General features: G+C 45.0%; 1 protein-coding gene across 10 annotated transcripts in view; it reads right to left on the reverse strand.

The window, feature by feature from the left end:
- Nucleotides 1–12,544, reverse strand: part of OBSCN (obscurin, cytoskeletal calmodulin and titin-interacting RhoGEF) — a 281,462-nt gene that overhangs the window by 125,016 nt on the left and 143,902 nt on the right. For all 10 annotated transcript variants that reach the window (XM_066585186.1, XM_066585185.1, XM_066585191.1 and 7 more), the window contains 4 exons: nucleotides 11,864–12,136; nucleotides 9,572–9,844; nucleotides 8,639–8,926; nucleotides 67–336 (listed from right to left, as the gene is read on the reverse strand). In XM_066585186.1, coding sequence (XP_066441283.1) covers nucleotides 67–336; nucleotides 8,639–8,926; nucleotides 9,572–9,844; nucleotides 11,864–12,136 — 1,104 coding nt within the window. The remainder of the gene's footprint in view (nucleotides 1–66; nucleotides 337–8,638; nucleotides 8,927–9,571; nucleotides 9,845–11,863; nucleotides 12,137–12,544) is intronic.

Here is a 12,544-nt window from a genome sequence, read left to right on the forward strand (position 1 = left end):
TTGCACAGCCAAAACAATGACTCTAGGAAAGAGAAGAGCTGAGAAAATAGAAAAATAGCGACTTACTTCCCATTGACACATTGGCGGAAGTCTTGTCCCCTGAGTTGGTAACACAGGAGTAGGTTGCTTGGTCATCAGCAGACACATCATGTATGAGCAGGATCTGTCTCTTCCCCTCAGAGATAATCTGGTATTTCTTTCCCGGATGCAGCGGTTCATTTTCCTTCATCCAGGTGATGTCTTGACTTTCCTTGGACAGCTCACATTCCAGGCGCAGAGTCTCCCCTGGAGCAGCAGATTTATCTTGTAGTGGATCTTGAATCATCACCGAATGTTCTGCAAGAGGAATGGGAAAATCTTATTTTACAATCAAACTAAATGTCTCCATCTTGTTATATATAAGGTACGAAAGTGAAGAAACATCAGCATAATAACCATAACCTCTAACTGTAGTCCCAACCCCTCATCCCTGACCCTAATACTCATCTCTTTTAACTCTTAACTTTCACCTCTGACCCTCATTTCTGACCTATAACCTTCATCTCTGAACCCCTGGTTACTAACCTTAGACCCATAACATAACCTTTAAAGGGACAGTGTCTAATCTTCTCTAGATAAAGCTTTATCATTACTAAGTTAAAGGTTCTGCAACTTTATAATAGATTTTCCATTTCCAACTTCTGCTTAAAGACACGGCTGCAGGGCTTGTTACAATGTATCTTCATGCTCTGCAGGAAACAAACCGTGCAGCTGTATCATCTGTTTTCCAACTCCGACAAGTTTTCCAACTCCGAATGTTCTCATTTACTGAAAAAAGGGGGCAGCACAATCCTGATGCATGCTATAAAATATTACCTGCTGTAAAGTCTCCAAAAAACTACTTTTTAGGTTGCAGCTGGTGTGGTGATTGGCACAGGTTCAGAATCAGGAACCATTGGTGATCAGAGGTGTTCTGCGGAAGCACTCCTCCTAGCCGTCTCTGATCCAGTGGGACAGTCCCAAATTTCAGCAACTGTCCAGGGAGGCTGGCTAAAATCCCATGGTGATCTCAAACCTGAGCTTCCGGCTCTACGTTCCTGCAGCCTAGCACTGGAACTTGTGGTGTGCTGGCGCACAGTATGTTGGCATCAGATCCCAGTGTGACAGTTGTGGCTGAAGGGATCAGAGGGGGAATGTAGAGTTTGAGCTGATAGGACATGAGACAGCCTTCCAGCTTTGTCAGTATAATGTGAAAAGGGTAAGTCACAAAGGAAGCATCATAGTATATAGGTGGCATTAAACTGGCATCACTGGGGACACCTTTTCTGTGTAGAAACACTTAGAAGGCATCTTTACTATGTACAGGAATCACTACCAAGAGGTGGCATCGTGCTGTGTGTGCGGGTATCACTAGAGGCACGTTTTCTGCATGGGAGCATTAAAGGGGAATCTTATTGTGTGGGTGGGCAGCACTGAGGATGTTGAGGGATCATTATAGTGTATTGGGGGTACTAATGAGGCATCTGCGGTGAGAACTAAGTAGGGTATCTTTACTGTGTGGAGGGGCATCATTATGGTGAAAGGGCACTGTGGGGGCACCTCATACTGTGGCGGAGGCACAAAAGTAGTATCTTATTATGGTGGAAGCATTGAGGAAGCAACATACTGTGTAGAAGATACTAAGGGGGTATCCTCTGCAAGAGGAGCACTAAGGGGCAACCTTAGTGTAGTGGACACCAAGAGGGCATCATTTTTGTTAGCGGTACTCTAAGAGGGCTTCATTACTGCGTAGGTCACTACTCCTGTGTGCCACAAAAACAGGGAACTATTACTGTGTGTGGGGCAAAAAAGACACTGGGTGGAATTGGGTGGCACTAGAGAAGTGGCTTAATATAGAAAACTTTGCTACGTTTGGCCATCTTTTCATGCCTTGAAACATTTCCCTGCAGTAACCACTACAAAGGCTGCCATTCATATGAATACATGGACAAGTTGAGTCCCCCAGATCCAGGGTTACGGTTGGCTTGTCTGGCTTACAGTTCATGGTCCCGGGCAGGTGACCCCCCACCCTTTCCACCCACATAACATCCATTTTTTTTATAGGATGTGTGGATATGGCTTGTATTCATAAGCCTTCGCCCAACTTCACTCCTTGTAACTCACCCACCATGTGCAGTCTGACCCCCTCATCATACATAATCTCATTATTAATAACTGCCTCTTGTCCATCATCTCAGGAGTCACAAACGTCAGTCACTTACAAGAGAAATATTAATAATGCTTAACGATGCAATATCTCCAGAAGCCAAACCGTTCACTCCAGCTCCACCGCCATGAAGACATGCAAAGACTCAGAATCTAATGTATAACTAAGAGAGCTCTACTAAATGCATGCTGCGCCCCTTTCAGGAAAAGCCGGAAAATGCAGTTTTAAGGCTCCAACCAAGCAGCACAGAGGAAGCAGAGATGCGACTAATAACATCTATATGTACAGCTGGGTATTCTCAACATGCCAAACTTCAGTCAAATCTAAAGCTGCATTCACAGTTCTGCTGGTTTCCTATTTGCTCTCAGACCTTACATCTGTATGCCACCTCTGCTGCTTCAGTATCTGTAGTCAGTATGCTTTAGCAGGACTTTACATCTTCTGCCACCGCTGGCTTATGTGTTGCAGTAGGTGCAGGTGACACAGTAATCAGGGTAAGATGTGGACCCCAGGCTTACAAAAATATATATATATTTTTTATTTTAACAAATAAACTTGGATTAAGTTGGCGGTAGAAGCTTCTGTTAATAGATAAGTAATATGCGGTTATTCAGAAACAGACAATCTGACTCTAACTAAGACTATGCTTAAATCTAACATGAGTGGGGTATGGTACCACTATTTTATAAATCACAAAGATCAACAACACACTGCAGCTGTAGAACATGTGGTAGAACCACCGAATGTTTCAACCCAGCAATGGTGGTCACCCGCACACTGTCCAAAGTAACACAAGTGTTGTCCAATAGCTTGTTCGCAACTGGCTAATGAATATGTGTTCCTCTGTTGTCGGCTCGGGCTCGTGTAAATACATTTACAGTAAATCACTACCCATTTGCACACGTTGGGCATTTTCCTGAGGGCCTACCTCACTTACATATCTCCAGTGTGTATGGTACCGTAATGTAGGTGACGTATTTTGGGACATCTGTTGGAGGTACCCTGGTTTTCAGAGCTGCAGGACATTGTAAATCCTTTGAGGAAGTCTCTCTAGCTGTAGTCCCTGCAGCTTTGTTCCCTTAGTGATGTTGGTTCTGGTGTGTTATGGAGCTCCGCTTCTCAAACACAGACTGCCTTCTTTCTTGTGCAACTGTCCCTCTCTAGCAGGCACAGATTCTCCAGGACACGTCTCACATGGCTCCCCAAGCCAACCTCTGACTTCTTTCAGCTCTTTATGATCACAAGTTCTCCAGATTTCCCACCTAAACTCTGCTGCCAATGGGAATTCATATACAATACTCCATAGAGAAATATACAAACTGCAGTAGAGGTCGGCCTTTTAACATTCGGATTACATAACTATAAGAACCATAACATAGCTCATTACAGCATAAACTCGAAGATGTCCCCAGCTTTAAACTCACCAGTCCTCTGGCAAAGAAACTACCAACAAAGTTATACAATACCAATAAATACATCAACTTTGCACCTGAGTTTTCCAGATGAATTCTTCGGTAGTGTAGCATTGTGGCAGAACCTCTACATCAGGCCAAGTAGCTCATTGGAGGGTTGACTGGCTTTCTTCCAATCAGTCAAGCGAGTGGCTCACTTCGTGCCATTTTCTGACCTCAGCTGATGGTACTGCAGTGGAAGCTTCCACATCTGTAATGCTGGGGCTCATGGAGGTGGACGGTGGGGTCCACCACTTTTTCACTTGCAGGCCTTCCCACTGTTTCAGTATTCAGGCTCACTTATAGGCTTAAGTTGGAGATTTATCTCTTAGAAACAAGTATTCTCCTGGAATCGACAGGGCTTCAGCATGTTTCAGTGTAAGATTTGAGGACGTGCGCCAGGAGTCTCCATTGGTGCTTTATGTACGGGTCCATAAGGGAAGACATGCTTCAGTACTCTACAGGGCTCTACTTCCCATCTCTTGCTTAATTTTCCCTTAGGCCATTTCTTTCAAACCAGCACTCAGTCTCCAGGCTGCAACGGGATCTCTTGAACCGGAGTTCTAGCTACATGTGTCTTCTCTTAAAGTCTTTGTCCTGTGAGCCGTCGTATTGTTTGTAACAGATGACATTGTTTGTGCCCCAAGACATAGCAGTTCTTTTAGTTATATCTTCAGGCTGCTCAAGATTTAGGTCAACAATTTTTCTTTTGGCTCAACATGTAAAGAGCAGCATGTAAAGGGTTGTAACGCATGTAACAGGTGATACAGGCACTTGCCAGTTGGTGAGATTGAGAGTCGAGAATTATTTAGCCTTTCCCAAGGTACGCTTCAATCATTGGTAGAGAGTAAGAAACCCGAACGGTACAGGCATTCAACTTGTGGTAATCTACGCAGAATCGTATACTTCCATCTTTGTTCTTCACGGGTACCACTGGGGCTGCCCAGGGACTTTGACTATTCCAGAGCGACTTCCAAATTCAGCATCTGGGTTAACAGATTCTTCACCTCTTGGTACAATTTTGGAGGTATCTCACAGTATCTCTTGATTGGAAGCTTCATTTCCAGTTGGGTTCTCATGCTGAATGGTGTCAGTGCACCCGAAGTCTTCGCTGTGTCAGGCAAATGCTGCTTGGAACTGCCATAATAAATCTTTGATCACTTGTACTTGTTCTGAGGTGAATGGTGTCAGGTGAGCTTCGAGATGTTCTAGGGTAACTCGCTCATTCCACTGAAGTGTCGCTACATCTTTTTCTTCTGTCGACACATCCAATGTCCACTCTTTACTCAGGACTGGTGTAAAGACACTGCCTTCGTTTTGACTTCTTCTTCTTGATGCACATACACTCGGGTGAATTCTGCTCCTGAGGCTAGGGTGATCTTTTCAAACCAAAGATTAACACACCATACATAAACTTTCCCTTCTCGGACCACAGCTAACATCTTGGGCGCCAGGGCATCTTTGCCCAACTCCCAAAGCCCCATTGGTTCTACCATAACTTCAACCTCTTCTAATCTTCAATGTATCCCAATCTGCAAGGTCAGGGCAGTCTTATGCCGAGGAGGTAGGGTGAGAATAGTTCTTTCAGGGGTGCTGACAGTCCCCACCACCCGGTGTCTGGGCATACACTTTTGCAAATCGCATGCTCAGATTAGTTGCTAGAAGTCCTTCTGTGTCGGTCAATGGGGAGTCGTTTGCTGTCAATAACTTGGTCTCTTCTTAGTAAAAACATTATCTGATCTAATTCACGTAGAATATTCATGCCCAGCATCACAGGGGCATCTTCTCGGAATGGTTCGCAGATGATGATTTTGCCTTTCTTGCCAATGACCTGCCCACAAATTTGTAATCTCATCCAAGCAACTCCTGTTACAGAAACAGGCAGATGATGAGCGGCAGTCAATTTAATTACGGTTTCAGTTTTGGGCTTAACTAAGGCCTGGAAATGTTGATTGAAGATAGATTCAGGAATCGTTTATGCTTGCAAACTAGTTTTCCAAAGGCAAATGACTCCCTTCCCAAATTCAGCCCGCAGCACTGGACACCCAGAAATTAGATGTTTGGAGCATTGGGTTCTCTCTACACCACCCCTGTGGTATGCCCCACTACTGTAGGATAAAGTGATCTCTCAAGAATTGGTCCATTGGGTACATGGTGTTAATTCCATGTGCATCTTGTTTTTGCATGCTGGCTAGGATGTCGTGACGCACGCTGGCGTACTGCGGTGTATACTCTTAGAATCTAGCAAAGAATCATGACTTCAAATTTTCAGTACTTCTCCATAAACATCCTCAAGTAACTTTATAATGGCATCCACAGTCTGATACTCAGATTCAGGTTGCAGGAGGCCAGTTTTTCATGCATGCCCTTCCAATGCATTCTGGGCCAATTCTATCTGCAGCTCCAGAGCTATGTTGTAAAGGGCAGATAATGCTTCTGTGCCTAGCTACTCGGTCCATGAGCATGATCTTAGGCCCGTCAAATTTGCTGAGGTGGCCTAATATGGCACCAATCGGTAGGATCCTTGCGGGGGTTCTAGCACTAGCTGATGAATATCAGCAACATTTATGTCATGGTAGGGACAGGTGACACAGGAATCAGGGTACGAAGTAGACTCCAGGCTTACAAAAAGATATATATATATTTATTTTAACAAACTTTGAGGTTAAGTTGGCGGTAGAAGCTTCTGTTAATAGATAAGTAATATGCGGTTATTCAGAAACGTTAGACAATCTGACTCTAACTAAGACTATGCTTAACTCTAACATGACTGGGGTATGGTAACAGTCTTTTATAAATCACATTTCAGCTGTAGAACACATGGTAGTACCACCGAATGTTTCAACCCACCAATGGTGGTCACCACAGTCCAAAGTAATGCAAGTGCTTTCCAACTGGCAGCTGAATGGGTGTTCCTCTGGTGTCTGCTCAAGTTCAACTGTCAGGTTTGCTTTTAAGTCACTACCCGTATGCACACATCAGGCGTTTTCCAGAGGGCCTACCTCACTTACATATCTTCAGTGTGTTTGGTACCGTAATGTAGGTGACGCATCTTTGGACATCTGTTGGGGGTACCCGGATTTGCAGAGCAGCGAGACAATGTATATCCTTTGCAGCAGTCTCTCTAGTTATAATCCCTACAGCTTTGTTCTACAGGTGATGTCTGTTCTAGCACGTTAAAGAGCTGCACTTCTTAAACACCAACTGTCTCCTTTCTTGTGAAATTGTATACAGGTAGCATGCTCTGGCAACACCTCACATCTCACTGCAGTCTCTAATTGGTTCAGTGTGTATAGAGAGCATGTTCTGGAAAGACCTAACATCCTACTGCTGCCACTGCTGATTCAGTATCTGTAGCTGGAATGTGATAGCAGGACCTCCCATCTTACTTTAGTACCTGCTGGTTCAGTGTCTGTAAAGAGTATGTTCTAGCAGGAGGACCTCACATCTTACTGCTGCCACAGTACATTCGGTGTCTGTAAAGAGCATTCTCTGGTAGGACCTCACATCTCACTGAGCCCCTTGCTGATTCCGTTACTATAGAAAGCATGCTCTGGCAGACTCTCACATCTCACTGTAGACCCTTGCTTGTTGGTGAGAGCATGCTTTGGCAGGACCTAACATCTCAGTGCAGCCTCTTGTTGGTTCAGTATCTGTAGAGAGCATGATCTGGAAAGACCTCACATCCTACTGCTTCCACTGCTGTTTCAGTATCTGTAGCAGGCAGGCTCTATCCGCCCCCCACATCTTACTGCAGCCCCTGCTTGTTCAGTGTCTATAAAGTGTCTATATGCTCTGACAGGACCTCGTAACTTACTGCTGACGCTGCTAATTCAGAGTACTTTATATAGTCAGAATGTACTTCTGCCAGTGGTTTAGCGTCAGTATAGAGCATCGCAGAACCTCATGTTTTCTATGTTAGCAGAAAGAATGCTCTGACAGGACCTCACTACTGCCACTGCTGATTCAGTGTCCGTAGGCAGCATCCTGTAGCAGGACCTTAAAGGTTACTTCTTTCACTGCTTGTTTTGTCTTTGTAGGCGGCATGCTATGACAGGACTTCACATCTCACTGCAGACCCTTGCTAATCCAGTGACTGTGAAGAGTATACTCAGGCAGGACTTCACATCTTATGTCAGCCCCTGCTGTTTCAGTGTCTGTAAGAAGTATGCTCTAACAGGAACTCACATCTGACTGTTGTCGCTGTAGGTTCAGTGTCTGTAGAGAGCATTCTCTAGCAGGATTTCACATCTCACTGTGGTCACTTGCTGGTTCAGTGTGTAGACAGCAATTTAGGCACACCCTCATATCTCACTGCGGTCCCTTGCTGGCTCAGTAGCTGTAGAGAGCATGCTCTGGCAGGGCCTTACAGCCTCCTATAGTCCCTGCTGGTTCAGTCTCTGTGAAGAGCATTATAGGAGATGTAGTGTTTACCCCAGGCACAATAGAAATTGTTTAAGCTTGGAAGGCTTTTCTTCCTTTTCCCCTAGAAACACTCCCTTCCTCTTCATAGCTGTTTCTAGTTCTGAAACTTAGTCCCATTCAAGTGAACACCAGATATATAAACAGAAGTGTATATACTTCCTTTTCATCTCATATAGTCCTTTTATAACCTGTTATGTCTGTATAGGGCTGATGGATTGATTATAAGTATCAATCCGCACTGTAAATTTAGGTCTAGATGTAACTGGAGTACAAAATATGATGTAACAGCAGGATTGTGACTGTAACTTTGAATGTAACTGGAGTATAAGACATGATGTCACAGCAGGATTGTGACTGCAGCTTTAGATGTGACCAGAGTATATGACATAATGTAACTAAAAATGAGTACAAGATACGTAAAGAATTTCCAACTGACACTGAAGGGTACTGGTTTATCAATGTTTGTGCCCCCTTGTATAGCTTGCAGGCCCATTGCTTCCTTCACTCATACATGCAATGCAGGCAGCAGTGTCCGCACACGGTTTGTAGCTTAGGTTGTGAAGCCACAGGTCCTCACCTAGCTGCACCGTCTGTGCCAAGTGAACCGGTTCCCCTATGCCCAATTTGTTAATGGAGGAGATGCGGAATCGGTAGGGCTCTCCCGGTTTCAGGTTTTTGACAACATATTCCATACTCTGTATAATCTCCTTGTTGCACTGCTGCCAGTCACCACCTGGGGCCTTCATCTCAACATGGTATCCAATAATCGGAGACCCACCATCACTCAGGGGTGTGAACCAAGACAAGGTCAAGGAACTGCTCGTCTTACTTACAATCTCAGGATCCTCTGGGGGGTCAGGAAGGGCTAAAGGTACAAGAATCACTGAATCAACAAAATGTCATGAAGAGATGGATACCACAACCATCCCGCTGGTTGGGTACCTTTAGTGTTCAGTCTTGGGAAAAGTAAACTTACAGAGCAAAGATCAAAATGGGGCCACCGACTGCCGCGGAATCAGTCCATAACACCCCACCATTCTGGGACGGGGAAGCCCAGAGCTTCTCTACCACCCAACCTCTTCCCATATACTATAGAATGAAGAAGGGTGACAAGACCCTACGATCCCTATCCTCTTACTCACTATAATGGAGGAGGGGCTCTTTTTAAATATCTCATGAAGAGACCCAATGAGTACCCCACTCTATAGCACAGGTGCCTACCCTTACGACTGCCTTTTTGGGAACCCCCAACCAGGCTCTAAGGAATCCCAGGATTTCACAGAATAGTTCATAAGAATCACTGTCCATAGGAAAGTAGGATATGGTAAACCCCAGCAGAGCCTCTCACTTCTCATGGACCCCCTGTTTATCTTGGGTTTCCTGCTTCATTTGGGCAACTCGATTTTCTTCGGGCCCTCTCTTCTCACGAGCCCCTATTTCTTACAGGCCCTTATTAAAATATAGGTCCTCACATTATATTGTATCACTATCCTCTGTTGGAGCAACTCACCGAAAACGATCAGCTTGGCAGAAACAACGACATCTCTGGAGGCAAAGGCCACCTCCCCGGTGTGATATGTCTGAGCATCTTTCAGGAGAAGTGTGTGTTGATTCCCATCAACATGCATGGACCAGCTCACATCGGGCTTTAAGGGTGCGCCATTAAAATACCAGGCAGCCTCATTAACTGGCACCTCTTCACTGAGCACACAGGTAAATGCTGCCTGGTCACCAGCAACCACCTCGGTGTCAACAGGAGGCTTCACAACGTCCAGACGCCACCCTAAGGTCAAACACATATATAGCAGGGTCTGAGGGGCAGTATCCACACATCAAGCTTAAGGGGTATGATCCACATATCAGGGCTGAGGGGTGTGGTCCATAATATAGGCCCGAGGGGTGTGGTCCATAATATTGGTTTAAGGGGTGTGGTCCATAATATTGGTCTAAGGGGTGTGGTCCATAATATAGGTCTAAGGCGTGTGGTCCATTATATAGGTCTAAGGGGTGTGGTCCATAATATAGGTCTAAGAGGTGTGGGCCATAACATAGGTCTGAGGGGTGTGGTCCATATTATAGGTCTAAGGGGTGTGGTCAATAATATAGGTCTGAGGAGTGTGGTCCATAATATAAGTATGAGGGGTGTGGTCCATAATATAGGTCTGAGGGGTGTGAGCCACATGTCAGGTCTGAGGGGTGTGGTCCACATGTCAGGTCTGAGGGGTGTGGTCCATAATATAGGTCTAAGGGATGTGGGCCATAATATAGGTCTAAGGGGTATGGTCCCTAATATAGGTATGAGGGTGTGGTCTATAATATAGGTATGAGGAGTGTGGTCCACATGTCTGGTCTGAGGGGTGTGGTCCACATGTCAAGTCTAAGGGGTGTGGTCCACATGTCAGGTCTAAGGGGTGTGGTCCACATGTCAGGTCTAAGGGGTGTGGTCCACATGTCAGGTCTGAGGAGTGTGGACCATAATATAGGTCTGAGGGGTGGCATTGACAGCTCAGGACTGATGTGTATGATTCACACATCAGATCTGAGGAGCGGCATCTACACATCAGGTCTGAGGGTCACAATCCATATATCAGGTCTGAGGGACGTTATTCCCTATTATTATTCTTCACCATCTCCCATCAATCCCCATCTCCCATCATTTACTATGGTCCTCTATCAACTCTCATAAACCCCTATTACCCCACACCAACTCTCACCTTGTCCAATAGTTGCACACCAACCCTTATCTTCCCCCAATATTTTGTCTTCCAAGCACTAGTCTCCATTGTTTATATAGAGGGCAGGAATCTGGTGGGATTGGGGGTAGGAGGTGGGAAAGAACTGTCCATTCTCACAACATATTTATATTTAAAAAGTTGAAACTAGATTTGAGGTGCAATAACTGTAACATCACCAACCCCGAGTTACATTATGTCTCACACTCCAGTCACAGAGCTGCAGCCACAATTCTGCTCTTACATCATGGCTTAAACACAAATTACATCCGAAGCTGCATTCACATTAATTTAGTTAATTGTTAATTATGTTCTATATTTGAGTCACATCCAGAGCTGCAGCTACCATTTTGCTTTTACATCATGTATGATGCTCCAGACCAGCATTCACAATTCTACTAATTACAAAAATCTATTTTAGTAACTCTGTTAATGAATTCTCTGTTAATAGAGGAGAGGGGGACCCTGTATAGGCTACCCAACCCCCCATTTACTCTCCGAAGCGAAAAGCAACCACAAAAAGCGTTTCTCATTATGGAGGACCCGACATGATTGATTCTAATAAGAACCTAGCAATGCTTCATTTCTCCTGTGGGGGTGCTGCAGGGGTACTGAACTCTTGCTGCTGCGTTCCTACACAGATTACCTTTTTCTCCGAGGACCCCTGTAACAAAAGAGTCTTTTCAAGGCAGAATGTCCCTTTTACTGACTGTTACAATGAGCCAATTAGTTGACATGATTTGTGGAGTATGAATAAGCCCCAGCACAAGAAAATCCTGCCTACTTCCACTTCAGATGGGACTCGAGTATAAAACCTGAAGTAATGACAGAGTTGTGAATGCAGCTCTGAAGGTGAGTGGAGTTTAAGAGACATGAAAGTAACTCTGGATCAGATTTATAGTTATTCAACGTTATATAGAGCTTTATTCTGTAAAATGTTATCATACGTAGATATTATCTGTTTACTGCACCCCTAGACCTGAACTTTGGGGCGCACGGGTGGAGGGATAGAGCTTATTGTAGATGAAGGGTCATGGACGCATCTGATTAAATGACATGTGTGGTCTTACCCCGCACATTCAGAAAAGCTGAAGATACGACGTCAGCGGCCATGAAAGTCACTCGGCAGTTGTCCTCCGCCGTCAGGTTCTTCAGCAGCAGCAGATGCCTGCGGCCATTCTCAAAGTAAACCATCTCCACATTATCCGAGGTCTTGGCTGGCTCATCGTCCACCAGCCAGTTGTAGTCGGAGCATTCAGGCTTAGACAGGTAACACTCAAATAGCGCCTCCCCACCCTCCAGCGCATCCACGTTCTCCAGACCCTGCAAAATCTTATTCTTCTCTGGAAGGAAAATAGAAAGAAATGATTACAACACAAAACGCGATACCTGAGCATAAAACATGGTACATACCGACTGGGGGCAAATATCGGCACCGGAGCGTAATACAGTGTACATTATAAGGACACTACTGATGAAGACAACCAACTACCCCAGATCGTAATACATTGTGCAAGGACTTTACTGACTGAGGGTGATTAATTACTCTGGAGTATAAGGCCCGGCTCACGCTAACGGGTTGGATCCCACATGTGGAGGACCTGCGATCCATCGCAGAAGGTAATTGTGAATGGTCGCGGATGCGATAATTTTCTGCGTGGACGTACACGTATGCACATGTCCATGCAGAAGAAAGATTTCTCTCTCCCCTCCAGCCGACATTCCGGCTTTTCTATGTACATTCCTATCAA

The sequence above is a fragment of the Eleutherodactylus coqui genome, chromosome 12 (assembly GCF_035609145.1).
Source record: "Eleutherodactylus coqui strain aEleCoq1 chromosome 12, aEleCoq1.hap1, whole genome shotgun sequence".
NCBI lineage: Eukaryota > Metazoa > Chordata > Amphibia > Anura > Eleutherodactylidae > Eleutherodactylus > Eleutherodactylus coqui.